General features: G+C 44.1%; 1 protein-coding gene across 7 annotated transcripts in view; it reads left to right on the forward strand.

Annotated features, from left to right (window-relative positions):
- The window catches only part of myrf (myelin regulatory factor), a 31,148-nt gene that overhangs the window by 10,853 nt on the left and 2,416 nt on the right, over positions 1–17,879 (forward strand). For 2 of the 7 annotated variants that reach the window (XM_052061855.1, XM_052061860.1), the window contains exons 2-26: positions 714–804; positions 937–1,212; positions 2,307–2,368; positions 3,216–3,438; positions 4,036–4,136; positions 4,279–4,393; positions 5,069–5,264; positions 5,348–5,433; positions 7,920–8,030; positions 8,108–8,213; positions 9,198–9,398; positions 9,525–9,633; positions 9,771–9,880; positions 10,095–10,255; positions 10,340–10,412; positions 10,490–10,572; positions 11,298–11,366; positions 11,490–11,576; positions 11,738–11,805; positions 12,150–12,224; positions 12,782–13,012; positions 13,144–13,237; positions 13,340–13,402; positions 14,292–14,397; positions 14,496–14,570. In XM_052061855.1, coding sequence (XP_051917815.1) covers positions 714–804; positions 937–1,212; positions 2,307–2,368; positions 3,216–3,438; positions 4,036–4,136; positions 4,279–4,393; positions 5,069–5,264; positions 5,348–5,433; positions 7,920–8,030; positions 8,108–8,213; positions 9,198–9,398; positions 9,525–9,633; positions 9,771–9,880; positions 10,095–10,255; positions 10,340–10,412; positions 10,490–10,572; positions 11,298–11,366; positions 11,490–11,576; positions 11,738–11,805; positions 12,150–12,224; positions 12,782–13,012; positions 13,144–13,237; positions 13,340–13,402; positions 14,292–14,397; positions 14,496–14,570 — 2,972 coding nt within the window. The remainder of the gene's footprint in view (positions 1–713; positions 805–936; positions 1,213–2,306; positions 2,369–3,215; positions 3,439–4,035; positions 4,137–4,278; positions 4,394–5,068; positions 5,265–5,347; positions 5,434–7,919; positions 8,031–8,107; positions 8,214–9,197; positions 9,399–9,524; positions 9,634–9,770; positions 9,881–10,094; positions 10,256–10,339; positions 10,413–10,489; positions 10,573–11,297; positions 11,367–11,489; positions 11,577–11,737; positions 11,806–12,149; positions 12,225–12,781; positions 13,013–13,143; positions 13,238–13,339; positions 13,403–14,291; positions 14,398–14,495; positions 14,571–17,879) is intronic. The other 5 variants (XM_052061858.1, XM_052061857.1, XM_052061856.1 and 2 more) reach the window with 5 other exon arrangements.

Raw genomic sequence — 17,879 nt, forward strand, 5'->3', positions numbered from 1 at the left:
CTGTAAATTTCCCCAGTGTGGGACGAATAAAGGATATCTTACTTACTTACTTATAATCATGCCCAATGATGCAAAGTGGAAAATGAACACACAGGTGTGGTGTTCTGTAGGCGTAAAAAGCAGGATTGAATATTTCGCATTCAATAATCGTCTACTACTCTGAACTTGAAATACTTCCTGTTTTCACTCTTCTGCTTTAAAATGCATACACTGTTATAGTACATCGTTTTACACCCAAAATAAATGTGAGGCAGAACAAAAGACACTTGTATAAAATGTACCCCCGCCCCCCCCCCCCAAAAAAACACCCCAGAACCCGCGATGGAGGACGTTTTTCAGTCCATAAAATGGGCCACAAGAGTAGTTTTGACACAACAAGATTAACCGTTATTGGAGAGGGCAGGTTCCGACTTCATGTATGTACCAATGTAAACTACGAACATATTTAGACAGAAAGGAACCACACATTCCGGGTAAGCAAATCAGACACTTCCTCGTACGTGTTTATTCTTTCTGAAATACAGTACAAGGAAAATGCCATCTAATCTGGTTGCGATAAGGAGGAAAAGCTCCAAATTGGTCATTACGACATAGTGAGATTGTCTTATTCCCGGAGTCCACGTGGCAGTGTGTGGAGTTGCTGAAAGATGACTGTTGTTAATTCCCAGATGCTCTCAATCTCCACTCTCTGACCCTCTCCCCTTTTACCCCAGGCCATGATATTACCAGTACTCTGGATACAGCCAACATCGACACCAGTATCCTGGAAGAGTACATCAGCAAGGAGGACGATAGCACTGACATGTCAGTAGGGCCTACACGCCAACCAGGCTACGTCAAAACAACACACACTACCCATGCGGTTCATGTCGTTACAAAGGAATTTGTTTTCTCTGATAAGGCTAATCCCCTCCTTTTTCCTCTTCGGTCTTCCAGCTGTTTCTCAGAGGTCCACAGCACCCCGGGACCAAATTACTCATCTCCCCAGGCAGGAGTGTCCTCCTCTGGAGGTTTGGTGTGCGGCGTGAGCCCTCCAATTCCCTTCCGCCAGGGAGCCCCTCCCCCCGGACCCCCAAACTGTCCCAACGCATACCCTCCGGGTCCTTCCCTGAGCCTGCGGCACAGCTACCCCTGCCTGGGTCAGCATCAGCAGCACGAGCAGCACCAGCAGCCACACGTCAAACCCGAGCACAGAGGTCACTACGCCCCTGGGTGAGTGCTCTGTAGATCAGGGTTAGCTACATTTTGCGCTTAAGGCTCCTTTTTTTTCCCCAATAGACTGATGGGTCAGGTCATAAATAATTTTTCAAAAAAGAGACTTGATTTCCACTCTTTGTTGATTTTTACTGCCAAACTATACATAAAAAAAGAGAATTACACCATGTGTGTTTAAAACAACCACATAGTCTACTAACCTGTTCAATCCACGAGCCTAATGCTAATGCAAAATAGCAAATATTTTGTGGTTCCTTTTCCTTCAAAGCAATGGATTGAACACAAATGGTGTAGCAACACACGAAGTCAGAAAATGTAACAGGACTCACAGTCATCGTCTTCAACCACTGAAAAGAATGACTTATATTAGTACCATACTGATGAGTTGAGCGTAGTCCAATCACTCCGTCTTATACTGGCCAAAGTGGGCACACCAGAAAGAGTAGCGCAACGGTCATTCAATTGATGCAGCCTGACAAAAACTGTTTCAGCCTTTTCTGTTCTCTTCCATTGTGTCATTACTGTAGGTTTTTATATAGTACCATATTATGGAGTGCTATTTTTTCTCATGAATATACACATTTCTACTTCTTTTTTTTTAGCAGAAGGCTGAAATGAATTAATGGCATCCAAAAAAACTATTTTTTTGTCAATTAACCAATAATTTAGTTACATAAATGACATAAAGGGGGAAAACAGATTAAATAAATATGACAGGACATATAAATGTTCTGTAAGACAGATGAAAGAATGAAGTGGGCCTTATGTGAGCCACAGTTCGTACGTTGCCCCCCCCCCCCGCCTCTCCTACTGTGGTTGGATGGAGGCAAGAAGAAGACGCTTGTCTTGACAAGAAAGTCAAATATTAGTTTTTTTTGTGTGTGTGTATGTGAAACCAGATGCACACTTTGCTAATATTGTCCATTGATTTCACTCGCAAAGTTGCAAAAACTCCCTCAAAGTAAAATTTAACAAAGGAACCCACAATGTACTGTACGTAAAATAAATTATTCTGAAGAACCGCTTAAAAATTTAGATAATCTTTTTTTAGGGGGGGATTAATCGTTTCATTCACCATCTGTTTATTTTAGAAGTCTTCCCGAGTCTCCACCAGACTCAAGCTCAGAGCCGTACTCACCTCAACAGGTGAATGGTGAGTAACTACTGTATGCTGAACACACTATGAATTTGTTGCTAGTTGGTACGAGATTGTAGTAGCGTGCATACAGGGACAAAAACTGTCAGAAAATGAACGAATAACAGTGTGTTTGCTTTCCTCCTACATGAAGTGAAAGATTGTTTGAAGGCATGCGACAATCGCATCTAACAAACAGAAAAGTGCAGGAAATGTTTTTCTGTCTGCCCCTCTGCCTCTCACTAAAAGAGAGCACAGCAGTGAGATGCATCTGGGTCACAATTAGATCGATAGAATGTTACTCATCACTTTCTGCCATTCCAACAAGTTTAAAGACAAGGAAGGAAATGAATCAATTAGCAACGTCCAAGTCAATATTTCAAGACAATGAAAACTTGTATCTGTTACTGGTTAATCCACAAATCTCAATCCAAAAGTGATTTTCTGAATGTAAGATTTACTGCTTTCATTTCAGGTGCTTAGAGTGGTCCGAGAATCAATTGTTTTAAGATCACCGTGTACTAATTTGCCAGCCACAAACCTGCATTGTTGTTTAATATTTGTTCAAAGGTGTGAAGTAGTGTTATCAGAATCACTGACCCAGTGCAAGCAATGCAACATACACTCAGTCTTATATGGAGAAAAACATGTACTTTCTCCCAGTCGATGGGACTTACAATAGCGGATTATCCATATAACAATTTAAAAATAACAGATGTAATTTTGGAAGTTTGCTGACATTTCAATAACTGTCCTATAAAAGGTTAACAGTGGTTGTTGGAAAGTAGGACACGGTTTTGGTGAATCAAGTTATTTTGAGGAGAAAAGGTCATTTCTTGTCAATGACTGCCACTGTCTCTTTCAGATCCACACATGATTAGGACCATGACACCTGAAAACATGTGTCACATGACTCCAACTCCACCCCTTCCGCCTCACGGCCACTATTCGAGCATGCACCGGGACATGTACCTGAAGCCTGAGCCCATAATATCACAGTATCCCATCGGTCAAGCCACAAGTGCAGGTGGAGACCTGCAGCAGACACAGATGCTTCACCAGCTACTGCAGCATCCCCAGGCACAGGAGTAAGTGATGATGCGCTCTGAGTAAACACTACCGTGCTTGGGAATTGGACACAACTCGCAGAACCTTTAAGGGCATTTCAGTGGACTGAAGGCATTTTCTACTGCATGCCTCCTCTCCTTGGTGACAGAAAGTAGACCAGACGAAAGCATGTCTAAGTTGTGGCGCAGGGGGATTTAGTTGAGGGGCACGCAGACTGACAGATTCTGAGCTCCGCGGACGCGTATGGTGGATGAAATCGTTTTCATGCCAAAACATGAAACAGCATGCACTGATCCCCGTGAATGATTGTAGCAATCAATTCAATGAACAAATTACTCTAATTATTATCCGTAATCTATTTTAAGAGCACCCCGCTGACCGTGCCACAACTACGGGTGGGTTGGGCTTGGGGGGGTTGTCACACACGGACGCACAATCGGGTCTGGAAGGTGGGCTCCAAGTGCCAATTTCACAGCGGCAAACTTAAACATCATCTGCAAGTGGAGATCTGCTTGCAGCTCCTCTTAAATGTACTTTGTGCGCGCCGATTGTTCACATACTGGCTGACAGCCTGGCTTTCATAACACAATGATTGGATTTCATTTTTGTTTCAACAGAGGAATTCCTGTTCACCAGGCCAAAAAGAGGAAGCATTCTGACTCACCCAACAGCACTCTCAATTCCCAAATCCTCACAGGTATCATCAAACAAGAACCAGGTAGGGAGGCATCTTTCTTTTTTCCTCACCCACCTCTTCTACCTCACCCACTCTTTCTTTTTCGCGAAAAAGACACGTTTTGACATTCTGGCGATGTGTTCTCGCCATCATTCTGATATCATGTCGTATGGATTTCTTTCAGGTTTGATGCAGGATGCAGACAATGGTTACATGGATCCAAACTATCAGTGCATCAAGTGGCAACCTCACCAGCAGAACAAGTGGACGGCACTTTACGATGCAAACTGCAAAGAGCTGTGAGTGGAATTTACTTTGGTACATCTTTATTTAGGTGGTGGTTGGCGGGGGGGACTCAGAACCGAGCCAAAAATGGAAAAAGGAGTATAATTGTTTGAAAAGATAATTCAAACACAGAATTGGCAATGTTGAGCCACAGAGGTCTATAAATTCCTCAGAGGTGAGCCGTGTGGGGGAGTGCTGCAAGCGCAGGGTTTCGATTAAGAAAGACATCGTGAGGCGGGAGGAGGAAAGCAAAGGAAGAAATTGGCGCACACGTACACTGCTGCCACACGAGTGCTTTTGCAATGGTGGAAACAGAGAGTAATGAGTAGAAATGAGCTCATCAGAGCTTTCAGTAGTGGACGTCAGCACATGAAAAGGATGTTGTATGTACGTAAGAAATGTGTGGAACCATTTAAGGTCCAACATCCCAGTTTGTTTTTGTTTGGATTTTGAATAGGGTAGAACGATTTTGAAAAATAGTCTAGCTTGGCGACCAGACCAGGGTGGAGTCCACCTTTCACTCAAAGTCAGGTGGGACCTAAGCAAGGATACACCGCATCGTAAATGAATGACTTGATGCTGCCCTGACTGGAAATGAATGAATATCTCCACTGTTAATGAAAATGTCCAATCTCTATGATCCATCGTTTTTTTCACACTTCCCTCCTCCTATGTCACCATGTCTTTAGTCCGATGCCAACCTACCGAGTCGATGCCGACAAAGGCTTCAACTTCTCCTTGTCCGACGATGCTTTTGTGTGCCAGAAGAAGAACCACTTCCAGGTGACCGTGTATGTCGGGATGCTGGGAGATCCCAAGTACGTCAAGACAAGCGAAGGTCTTCAGCCCATCGACTGTTTCTATCTCAAACTGAACGGAGTGAAAGTGAGGGCCTGTAGTGATGGATGCCATCCCGTCAAACGGGGCCTCAACGCATATTTATTTAGGGTGTTGTTTTTCTTTCTCTGGATTGCAAGGTCGAGGCCATGAACCAATCCATCAGCGTGGAGCAGTCGCAGTCAGATCGAAGCAAGAGGCCTTTCAAGCCAGTTTTGTAAGTCTTGGGGTTGACACTAAAAAGAAAAAAAAAGCATCTGAACACATGTTTTCAATCAGGATTTCTATTTGAGACTTAAGGGCAGCTGGTTAGCACATCTCCCTCACACATTCCAAAAACATGCATGGTCAGATCATTGGACACTCTAAATCAGGCATGTCCAAAGTCCGGCCCGCGGGCCAAATCCGGCCCGCGGTCGAATTTCATCCGGCCCTCGGCCCCCGTCATAAAATCAGTGCCGTCTGGCCCGCAGGTTGGGCGCAATGGAACACGTGTTGCATTGACTGAGGTCTCGTAGACTGGCGAGTGATGTTTCATAGAGTACTGCTTCCCTCTAGTGGCTAAATGAGTAATAGCATTCACTAAATGAGTAATAGCATTTAGACACTAGAGGGCATCACTCACGAGTTAACAAGACATCACTCCGTGTTTATATTGACTGATATGTCATATTTCAAATTCCTGTTTCAAATGAACCAAAAGAAATTCTTAAGATTGTTGAAATTAAAATAAAAATGGAAATGTGAAACAGACTGGCTTACTAAAATTTGTTGAACAATATTGTTGTTCAATGTAAAGAATGTCAGCCAAGGTCGGCCCCCCCGACATTTTACCACATAAAATCTGGCCCCCTTGGCAAAAAGTTTGGACACCCCTGCTCTAAATTGTCATTGGGTGCAACTGCAAGTGTGAATATTTGTTTATCCTCTGAAGCAGCGGTCCCCAACCATTTTTTGCCTCACGGGCTGGTTTAATGTCAGACAATATTTTCGAAAACTGTGGTATTTTCGAAACATAATAAAAAACATCATGACATCATGAATCATGACATGAGGATCGTCCTATCTGGCCGCTACACTCTCTGGTCACTGTGGTAACATTCAAACGTGCCTTCATAATAAGATACACCTCTAATACAAAGTGCATGAAAAATACAACTCACCATCGCTGCATATTACGCAAAGTGGGCTTGGTGCGTGGGAATCTCCCGTTGAGATAAATCCGTATTTTAAGGAGGACTCCTGCTACTGTCTATCAAACATAGCCACCTTTTTCTTGAAAGTCGTAGGCCCCTCTTCTGTCTCCTGGCTGGGCCTTTACTCCTTCCCAAAGACGTTTATTTTTTACTCATTTTACTAGCCCCTGGATTTCATTTTAGCGGTAACCTATCACGTGACCGAGAAGCGACGCCTTCACCGGCGTCAAGCGTGACATCTGTAGATGGATATAACAGAGAATCTGGTAATTTTTCAAAATAAAACATCTTTCAGATTTGGAAATAAATAAAATTGAAGTAATGTAAGTTCTTTATTCTTTCTGTGCGGCCCGGTACCAAATGACGCGTGGACCGGTACCGGTCCGCAGCCCGGGGGTTGGGGACTATTGCTCTATAGCTTCAGAAGACCTGCAGTTTAAACAATGTATGGTTAATGTTGGATTTAAAACTGATATGATTTGACAAAGATAGGATTTTTTCTTCATTCTTATGTCATAAAAGAGAGATTTGTATCATTGTGATCATTTTTACAACTCTGTGCAATCGGAACAAACACGGAAGTAAATATTTCATACCCCCGCTGGTGGCAGAGTAAAGTGACCAGGCCCTGCATAAAAAAAGGCACGTAAACTACACCCAACTAAAAATGTTTTGAATTGCCTATATTAATATCCATTATTCCATTTTCGAATCCGCTTATCTTCACGATGTCCGTCGCGTGCTGGAGCCTATCCCAGCAGTCTTCGGGCAGTAGGTGGGGTTACACCCTCAACTCGTTGCCAGCCAACCATAGGCCTATATTAATATCCATTATTCCATTTTCGAATCCGCTTATCTTCACGATGTTCGTCGCGTGCTGGAGCCTATCCCAGCAGTCTTCGGGCAGTAGGTGGGGTTACACCCTCAACTCGTTGCCAGCCAACCATAGGCCTATATTAATAGTTAAATACAGCACGAACTACACTATGATTCCAAAACATTTAATCATTTCAAATTCATTTTACAATACTATCCTTAAAACCCCATTAAATCATTTCAGATGTATTTTGTTTTTTTTACGCACCAAATGTGTGTGCATGCTGTCTTCGCAACCTGTAAAAATACCAATTGTCAATTGAAAATGAGGCCTCCGTCATTTGTCACTTTTGCACATTTTAAGCGCCGCTCAGCAGAACAAAAACATCCGCATTTGGTGAAGACCATACAACATAAATACAAACATGTTTGTTGGGTTGTAGCTCTTATTATCTTCCTATTAGCCGGGGCTTTGGCACCATCTTGTGGCATCTTAGGGCATCTCTAAAATAGCGTTAAAAAAAACAAAAATAGGTGAATAGCGAACTGCATATAAAATCCCGGGCTGCTCGATCAAAAACTGTAGCTCCAAAACTACTCACAAACAACATCTCCTCACTTCACTTCTTTGGTGAAGCGACTAACGCTCTTGATTATGTGAGATGCCTTCATGACTTTTCTCTCCCCAAAGGGTCACCTTGCCACCAGAGCAGGTCACAAAAGTGACGGTGGGCCGGCTCCACTTCAGTGAGACCACAGCAAACAATATGAGGAAGAAAGGCAAACCAAATCCTGACCAGAGGTGTGTGTCGTGCTTCTGTTTCATGACATCCAGAGCTCCACGAGACCTAAGCGGTGCTGCTTATATGGTCCTTGCAGGTACTTCATGCTGGTAGTGGCTCTGCACGCTCAGTCCCACAGTCAGACCTACACTGTGGCTGCTCATGTGTCTGAGAGGATCATCGTCAGGGTAACGTCCAGCCATGTCTGTCTGCCTCCTACAGCAATCTTATCATCTGTGAATGGGACTTATCATTTCCTCCGCTTGCCATTCTTGAATAGTTTTTTTACTGCCCCCCCCCCCCCGCCTCTCCTTTGCGTGGGTGAGATACCATATCTGTAATGTCATATTAAAATCCAATTTATTGTTGAAAAAAAAAACCTAAAGAAAGTTCATCCAATGTGCATTTAGTTTAAACTAAAGCTCTTGTGATGTAATGCTACGTGGAGAAAAATATTCAGACAGCAGTGATTTCCAAAAATCTGTGCCGTGTTACAGGAGTGTGGGGAAAGGATCCAACTTTGCCAAGTTGGTCTGAAAACATTTAATAGCTATCATGAATCATCTGTCAATACCAAGGATTATTACACACACACAAAAATGCTTGGTTGCTTCCCTAACCCACTTGCAGTTTTGGATAATTTTAGCCAAGGTTGGGTTAATTATTTTGAGCCAACAGATTGGGTTGAAGATTGGATTTGGGCAGGCTCGAATCCTGGTCACGGTCCATTCATGGAAAACTGGTGGGGTTTGCCATGAGGGGCATCTGCTGTAAAAACTGTGTCAGCCATGTCATGCGAGTGACTTGCTGTGGTGACCCATGACAGGGGAAATATGTTTTTCTTCTTCCTGGAAAATGGTAGTAAAATTAGTATTGTATTTAACCAAAGCTGTACTGATAACCTCGTAACCCATGTTAGCTTTAACGCTGTAGTATGGGTAAATTTTACCCCTTGTTGGATCACAATGTTCACTCAATGTGCTGGGTCTACCCCTCAAAACGGTGGGTAAAAATAGGTGTCCCTCATGTCGGTGTTTCACCCAATTTGGTTTACTTTCAAATCCGCATTTCTTTTTCAAGAATTCACTGAGACGTGTCCCAATATTTTTTGTCCATTGCATTTTTTTAGCCCGTTGCTTAATACAACAAGCGCTTCTTTGCACCTCTCCCACATCTGTCGGTCACAGGCATCCAACCCAGGCCAGTTTGAAAGTGACTCGGATGTGCTGTGGCAGCGAGGCCAAGTACCCGACTCGGTCTACCATCACGGGAGAGTCGGCATCAACACCGACCGTCCTGACGAGGCCCTTGTTGTCCACGGTAATGTCAAGGTCATGGGGTCCCTTGTGCATCCGTCGGACATCCGGGCCAAAGAGAATGTTCAAGAGGTCAGGATGTTTGCGTGTGCGCGCTTTCTTTGCGATTCCTTCCGTGTCATCATGAGTCACGCCTGCCTTGATCCACTCATCTGTGTTTTCATCCCATCTGCATCTGCTTGGTTGTTGTGCGTGTAGGTGGACACCACAGACAATTTGAAACGGATTTCTCAGATGAGGCTGGTCCATTATCAATACAAGCCTGAGTTTGCTGCCACCGTCGGCATAGAGAACACCGCAGAGACCGGTAACAAACATCGTAACTCATCTCATTTCATCACTTTCTGTGCTTCACGTTGACGATCCTAATAAGTTAATTTGTGCTTCACGGGTGTTGGATGTGTATCTTTTGCTTTGATACTATACCAATATGTTCTCCTCCAGGAGTGATTGCTCAAGAGGTCCAACAAATATTGCCTGAAGCTGTCAAGGAGGGGGGCGATGTCGTGTGCGCCAATGGGGAAACCATTCCAAACCTTTTAGTTGTCAACAAGGTACAACAACATCGGCTTATTTGTTTTTACCTCCAGTATTTTTTTTTTAATAAATATAATTGGCTTGAAAATACAAGTGTGTTCATTGAAGCAGATGTCCTTGGGAAAGTAACTAATCCCTCATGTACCCGAGGAATCAATTTCTGCATGGATGCTTGTATTTTTTTTCGTTAGACGCTAACAAAGCTCTCTTTCACATTTCTGTCCTGCAAAGGAGCGCATCTTCATGGAAAACGTCGGAGCCGTGAAGGAGTTGTGCAAGCTGACAGACAACCTTGAGACCCGAATAGATGAACTGGAGCGCTGGAGCCGCAAACTGGCCAAGCTGCGACGCCTGGACAGCATGAAGAGCACCGTGAGTGGAGGCACGGTCAGGTGAGAATGCGATGATGCGCGCAGGAGCACGCCCTTCTTTTTAATGACGTAACAACGTATCATGTGTTGTCATTTTATTTGCAGCCAATCAGGAAGCTACTTTAGCAGGACAGGAAGTGGACCCCTGAAGAAGAAGACGGTCAAACCTGGGAGCAAGGTCTGCTGGGATACAATCACGATATAGTATTAGCAACAAGATGTTTGTATTTGATCTGTTTTTTATGATATATACAGAGTCCAAGTCCAGATCGAGGCTGTATCAGTCATAAGTTAATGCAGGGGAGCATCCTGGCCCTCGTCATTGTGATGGCCTTCAGGTTAGACTAAGACAATGTTTCCATATTCATGTTTTGTATGTATCACGGTGGGGTGGCCAGGTGTGCCAGTGGTGAGCGTGTCGCCCTCACAGTGCAGAGGTACCGGGCTCGATTCCAGCTGACAGACAACCTGGAGACCCGAAGGTTGTCCAGGTTGTCTGGAGTTTGCATGTTCTCCCCGTGCCTGCGTGGCTTTTCTCCAGGTACTACCGTTTCCTCCCACATTCCAAAAACATGCAAGGCAGTCTGATTGAACACTCCAAATTGTCCCTAGGTGTGAGTGTGAGCGCGGATGGTTGTTTGTCTCTGTGTGCCCTGCGATTGGCTGGCAACCGGTTCAGGGTGTCCCCCGCCTACTGCCCGAAGACAACTGGGATAGGCTTCGGCATGCCCCATGCCCCTTGGGAAGATAAAGCGGATCAGAAAATGGATGGATGTATTGCGGCTTTTGAAAAACTGATCTCTCTTGGCAGGAAGAGTGTGTCTACTTTCTACCAAAAAGGCACTTTTTGTATGCTTATGTTTTACTTTTAACATTGCTTTGTACAATGTGCCCGTGGGATGTAACAGCACTTCTTGCTTTGGTGTGCACATTACAGCCTTTGAATTATTTTTTTCACGAACTTGAAAAACACACATTCCTGTGGACAGACATGAAAAAATACTATCAGTCATGGTAGCAAAAAGAAAAAATATTTATTTACATTGATTTCTCTCATCCTCAGTGTTATATCCATGTCCATCCTTTATGTCCTGACTCTTCATCATAGAGGAGATGTCGCAGACAAAGACGGGTATGTCATTTGTTTCGGAAGCATACCATACCAGTGAAAATGTACTTTTCCCCTACCTTCTTTCATCTTTAATTTTTTTTCTTTAATCTGTCTCTCTTTGTGGTCCGTTGCCTTCTGCTGTAGCTTTGTTTCCTACCCTTGTGCTCTCTACGTCTCTTGGATGCCCATCTTGACCGCCACTGTCACTTTCTGTCCACCTGAATGTTCATGGTACGAGATATGCATCCCTTTCCTGCCAAGCTTTTGACTTCCTGATCCTATCTTTCAATTTGATCTGCATGATCAGTCCAATCCTGTCTAAAAGGAAATTTCCATCATGAACCCAACTGTTTTTTAATGTGTGATACATGTATACAATGTGATTGGTGCAGGTCAAAAGCTGCATTGGGATCCTCACGCAAGAGTCTATTTGTTCCGCTTTCCACACTGTCCGCACCAGGTAAAACTAATTCTTGGAAGTTTCAGAAAAGTCATGTGCCGCTGGTGAGCATATCCGCTTCACAGTTCAGCGGTTAGGGTTTTCATTTCGTGTCAAATTTGCATGGTCTTTCCATGTTTGCATGGGCCATCTCGGGGTCGCCCACATTCCAAAAACATGCATAGAAGGTTCATTGAAGACTCTAAATTGTCCATTAGTAGGGATGTCATGATGAATGGTGGTTTATCTATATACAGCGCAGCTGTGACCCTAATAAGGATAAACAATATAGGAGATGGATACATAACAGTGCTTTGGAGTTACTTTCCCTTCACTTACATGTGAACAATTTACTTCACCGACAGCTTGCTGTTCAACCACAGCCCTGAGCAACCAATCATCTACCATTCTGACGTTAACTAACAACCAATCTGCCACAGGTAAGTCTTGTAAACTACTCTCCAGAAATTCCACCAACACTATGATAAACACTCACTGATCACATACAGTAATTATGTACACCGATACCTAAATGAGATTAAATCCCACCACTCCCCCCCGCCCCCCAAAAAATTGACTTAGTAGAGCGCGTTTGAAAGTCAAACGTCATTTTACAAATAGTGTATACCTATTATTGTGTTCTTAATTCAACGTTTTGACAATTGTTATTGTGTTCTTTAATTGTGCTTATTATTTTAAAGAATATATTAGTTATTGTGGTTATAGGTTGCAGTTTGAACTGCGCCATACAATTAAGTTAATTGCTGTAACCAAACATGAGTGAGACAAATTATGGGTGTGGTTCAAGCTGGATGGAACACTACAACCATAATAATTATTACATAATTACAGCTCTCTGACAGTGACAATCATAAGTCTAGTGAGTATGTTTGTGTTTCATAACAGTACAGAGTTAATAAATAATATTTTACTTCTAAAACTAATGATTTGTTATTGCAAAAATTAAGATGAACAAATCATGATCTGTGTTCTGTAGCTCCAGACAACTTGGTTCCCACACCAGGCACCATTAATAAAAAGGCCAAGTCTAGAATAATGGACAAGGACGGACGCAACAGAAACCGGCTGAGTCACACGTCCGCTCCACTCTACCTGTCCAAGTCCAAAAGGCCTGCATCGACAGACCTGGACGGAGTGGGAGCCGCCAATCGTCTCCCCGGTGGACAGCAGCCAATGCCGCGCAGACAGCGCAGTGTATATTTAAAGGGTAAATTCATAATTCATGAACATGTCTGTATTCACAAGTGTACCACACAAACAGTGAAGCAACATGTGTGTCTGTAATTAACATTGCCGGCCTACATATGCTACATCGCAACACTGCGCTTATTTTCCCAGAAGGAAGATCAACTCCGTCTCTGACTGGTCTGCATATAGTGGAGACGGAGCAGGAAATTACAACACAATCTTGTAAAACCCCCAACAGTTGCAGGTGTGTATTATCATCTTTTTTTTCCCCAGAAGTTACGTTTTTTATTTCCTTAGGTGTTTCCTTTGAATGCAAACCTCATGCTATGTTTTCCTGTTTCCGTAGTTACACAATATCCCTCCATGGAAACCCAAATTCTTCATTATCACAACTTACTTTGCACATGATGTGAGTATTTGAATACATTGCAATGCTTACATGGCTACAAAAATGTATTTCATGAAAGAAATTGCATTTATTTGGACTTCTTTAATTACCAGCCTAATTAGTAACCCACATCAATTGCTATTACCTACAGCAGAAAAAAAATACCTGGTTTTTCAAATTTGACCCATCATGACCAACATTAAAATGCAGCAGCATAGTAGGCCTAAGTGTTCATCGAAAACGACAGAGGTTTTATAAAAATAAAAAATAAAAACTAAAGAGAAAAATATTTTATTATTGTAAGCTTCAACTGTAACACTTATAAAATAAGGACATTAAAAATAAAACTGGGCTTGAATAATGACTCAATGAAAATGTATCATACAAAAAAACGTACTCAAAATGTCAAAATTAAGATTCAAATTAAACGATTATTAAAGACCAAATGAAAATGTATTGTTAAAGTTAAATACAACTGAACTGAACCAGAGCAGCGATTCCGTCGCAAATCACAAGAGGGCTACATCGTAGCACGAGTGGTACGAAATTGCGCGTACGAGAACCACTGACCTACACGAACTCACACTGTAACTGTGTGGCTCTCTTTATTGGCTGCAGTATGAAAACAGGGAAGCCGGTGTTGCTAAAACGGAGTCGGCCATCAGCTGCCGCAAACTGAAAGGAGATCTTTGTAAAGATGCTAACAAAGAAACGATATGTTAACTATCACGCAAGGCAACAATGGGGCATTCATTTTCAAGTAGCAATAGTTAACACAAACGACATGAACGAAGGAGAAATAACAATATACTCAAAATACATTGATAAGTTGAAGAAATAATGACGAATTTCGACCACATACGTAGTATGCATGTACAGGGATATCTTGAAACCATTTGATTGATTTCAGGTCCACGGACAGCGTGTGGGTCCAACAATGTCAAGCCACCAAAGGACGTCTATGTCCAAATCACACTGAGACCGAGCTGTACAGTGGACAAAGAACATCCACATGGGTAAAACATGTTGCTTTTGATCATGAATTCAAAACGGACATTATTCAAGTCAAGTTTCCTTCTGGTTGGTTGGTTGATTGTTAACGTTCCTCTTCAAGGGCACCCATCACTTGTGGTCACTGCCTCTACTGTCCTTCCAGGACATCGCTTATCACTTTCGCGTCTCCTCGTCTGTGAGTATGCTTTATTATTAGAGTGATCCCTCGCTACTTGGCGGTTCACTTATCGCGGTTGCAGTGGATCGTGGATTTTTCAAAGATATTCAGAAAATAAATAGATAAAATAGTGAAAATGCTGCAAAAGGTCTGCGAGAGGCAGCGAAAGTCAACAAATTTCACAACTTTGCTGCTGTGAATTGGGAGACTACTAAAGGATTTCTTATCTTAAAAAAACAACAACAGCGACTCACATAGAGCAAAATATACAGAACTACATTTATGTTTACTGTATTTTGTTATTTATACACTAACCTAACTTATACATCTTATACATATATATAAATTATAAAAAATTCCTCATCTCACCCCCCCTCGGGTGGTGTCCGTCCCTCATTCAGCTCGGGTCCTCTACCACAGGCCAGGAAGCTTGAGGGTTCTGCGCAGTATCCTTGCTGTTCCCAGCACATTTCTGGACTGAGATGTCCGATGTTGTTCCCGGGATCTGTTGCAACCACTCATCTAGTTTGGGGTTCACTGCCCCGAGTGCTCCGACCACCACAGGCACGACTGTCACCTTTACCTTCCAGGCTCTCTCCAGCTCCTCTCTGAGCCCTTGGTATTTCTCCAGTTTCTCGTGTTCCTTCTTTCTGATGTTTCCATCATTTGGCACCGCTACATCCACTACAACGGCTTTCCTCTGCCCTTTATCTATGATCACGATATCTGGTTGGTTCGCCATTACCATCTTGTCAGTCTGGATCTGGAAGTCCCACAGGATCTTCGCTCTGTCATTCTCCACCACCTTCGGAGGTGTTTCCCATTTTGACCTTGGGGTTTCCAGTCCATACTCCGCACAGATGTTTCGGTAGACTATGCCAGCCACCTGGTTATGGCGTTCCATGTAGGCTTTCCCTGCCAGCACCTTACACCCTGCAGTTATGTGTTGGATCGTCTCAGGTGCCTCTTTGCACAACCTACACCTTGGGTCTTGTCTGGTGTGGTATATCTGGGCCTCGATGGCTCTGGTGCTCAAGGCCTGCTCTTGAGCAGCCAGGATGAGTGCCTCTGTGCTGTCCTTCAGGCCAGCCCTCTCTAGCCACTGATAGGACTTCTTGTCTACGGCCACTTCAGTTATGGTCCGGTGGTACATCCCGTGTAGAGGCTTGTCCTCCCATGATGGTCCCTCTTCCAGCGCCTCATCTTCTGTTCCCCATTGTCTGAGACATTCTCTGAGTACGTCATCCGTTGGAGCCTTCTCCTTGACGTATTCATGGAGCTCGGATGTTTCATCCTGGACAGTGGCTCTCACACTCACTAGTACCCGGCCTCCTTCCTTTCGGCTTGCGTACAGTCTCAGGGTGCTGGATTTGGGATGGACCCTCCATGCATGGTTAGGAGCTTTCTGGTCTTAACGTCCGTGGTCTGAATCTCTTCCTTTGGCCACCTTATTATTCTTGCGGGGTATCTGATCACTGGCAGGGCATAGCTGTTTATTGCCCAGGTATTATTCTTGCCATTGAGCTGGCTTCTTAGGACTCGCCTCACTCGCTGGAGGTATTTGGCCGTAGCCGCTTTCCTTGTTGCCAGGTCGAGGTTGCCATTGGCTTGTGGTATACCAAGGTACTTGTAGCTGTCCTCAATGTCTGCTATTGTTCCTTCGGGGAGTGAGACCCCTTCAGTGCGGACTACCTTTCCTCTCTTAGTCACCATCCGACTACATTTCTCAAGCCCGAATGACATCCCGATGTCACTGCTGTAGATCCTGGTTGTGTGGATCAGGGAATCTATGTCCCTTTCGCTCTTAGCATACAGCTTTATGTCATCCATGTAGAGGAGGTGACTGATTGTAGCTCCATTTCTGAGGCGGTATCCATAGCCTGTCTTGGTGATTACTTGGCTTAGGGGGTTCAGTCCTATGCGGAACAGCAGTGGGGAGAGTGCATCACCTTGGTATATGCCACATTTGATGGACACTTGGGTAAGTGGCTTGCCATTGGCTTCAAGTGTGGTTTTCCACATCCTCATCGAGTTCGCAACGAAGGCTCTTAGGGTCTTAGGTTCACCTTATACAACTCCAAGCATTCAGTGATCCATGTACTGTATGTGGCATCGAGTCATAGGCTTTCTTGTAATCAATCCAGGCTGTGCACAGGATGGTACGTTGGGACCTGCAGTCTTGTGCGACTGTTCTGTCAACCAGGAGCTAATGTTTGGCTCCTCTGGTATCTCTGCCCTTCTGTGCTTCGCTCATGTATTGATCCATGCGTCCACTTATCTTACCCGCAATGATGCCTGACACGAGCTTACATGTTGTGGAGAGACAGGTTATTGGCCGATAGTTGAATGGGACTGCACCCTTTGAGGGATCCTTCATGATCAGGATCGTTCGCCCTTCGGTTTGCCATCCTGGGTGAGTCCCATCCCTCAGCAGCTGGTTCATTTGTGCTGCTAGGCGCTCATGGAGTGCTGTGAGTTTCTTTAGCCAGTAGGTGTGGACCATGTCCGGGCCTGGTGCTGTCCAGTTCTTCATATCTGAGACTCTTTCCTGTATGTCTGCCACTGTTATGGTAACTGGGTTCTGTTCAGGGAGGTGGCTGTGCTCTTCTCTCAGGGTCACCAGCCATTGTGCACTGCTGTTATGTGCAACCTCCTTCTCCCATATGCCTTTCCAGTACCTTTCAGTTTCCAGTCTTGGTGGGTTAGCTCTGTTGTTAGGACCCTGCCACTGAGGGTACACTTTCGCAGGTTGTGTTGCGAACAGCCTGTTTATTCGTCTGGCCTCATTCTCTTTCGTGTACCGCTTTAGGCCTTTGTTTGTGAGTTTCGAGTGCTTCAGGTATGGTCATCTGGATGTACCTCTCGGGTATCGGCCTTTTCATCACACCTCTCTGGGCCTCCGTCAATTGACTCACATCTTTCCGGGCCGCCTTGATCTTAGCCTCCAACCGTCTTTTCCATGGTGGGTAACGTATCTCATGGCTTCCATGGTTGCTCTTATAGCCAAGCATCTCAAGGATCACTGATGCTAAAGCGTATATCAGCTCATTGGTTTACGTGATCGTTACGGTAGGGATCAACCTCAGTGCTGACTTCACACTTTCCATGAGACTTTTAGGTGGTACTTCACATAGCCGTTGTAATCGGTATCTAGCTTGCCATCTCATGCCATTTCATCCTCGCCGTGATGTTAGCTTTCAGGTCAGTTGCTGCCTCGCTCAGCATTTCATTCATTGGGATTTGCCTCCCAATCTCTGGTATGACCTCCTCCTCTAATCTGGCAGCCTGGGGTCCTTCACCATGGAACCTATGTGGTACCTCATTAAT

This window comes from Hippocampus zosterae, chromosome 3, assembly GCF_025434085.1.
Source record: "Hippocampus zosterae strain Florida chromosome 3, ASM2543408v3, whole genome shotgun sequence".
Taxonomy (NCBI): Eukaryota; Metazoa; Chordata; class Actinopteri; order Syngnathiformes; family Syngnathidae; genus Hippocampus; species Hippocampus zosterae.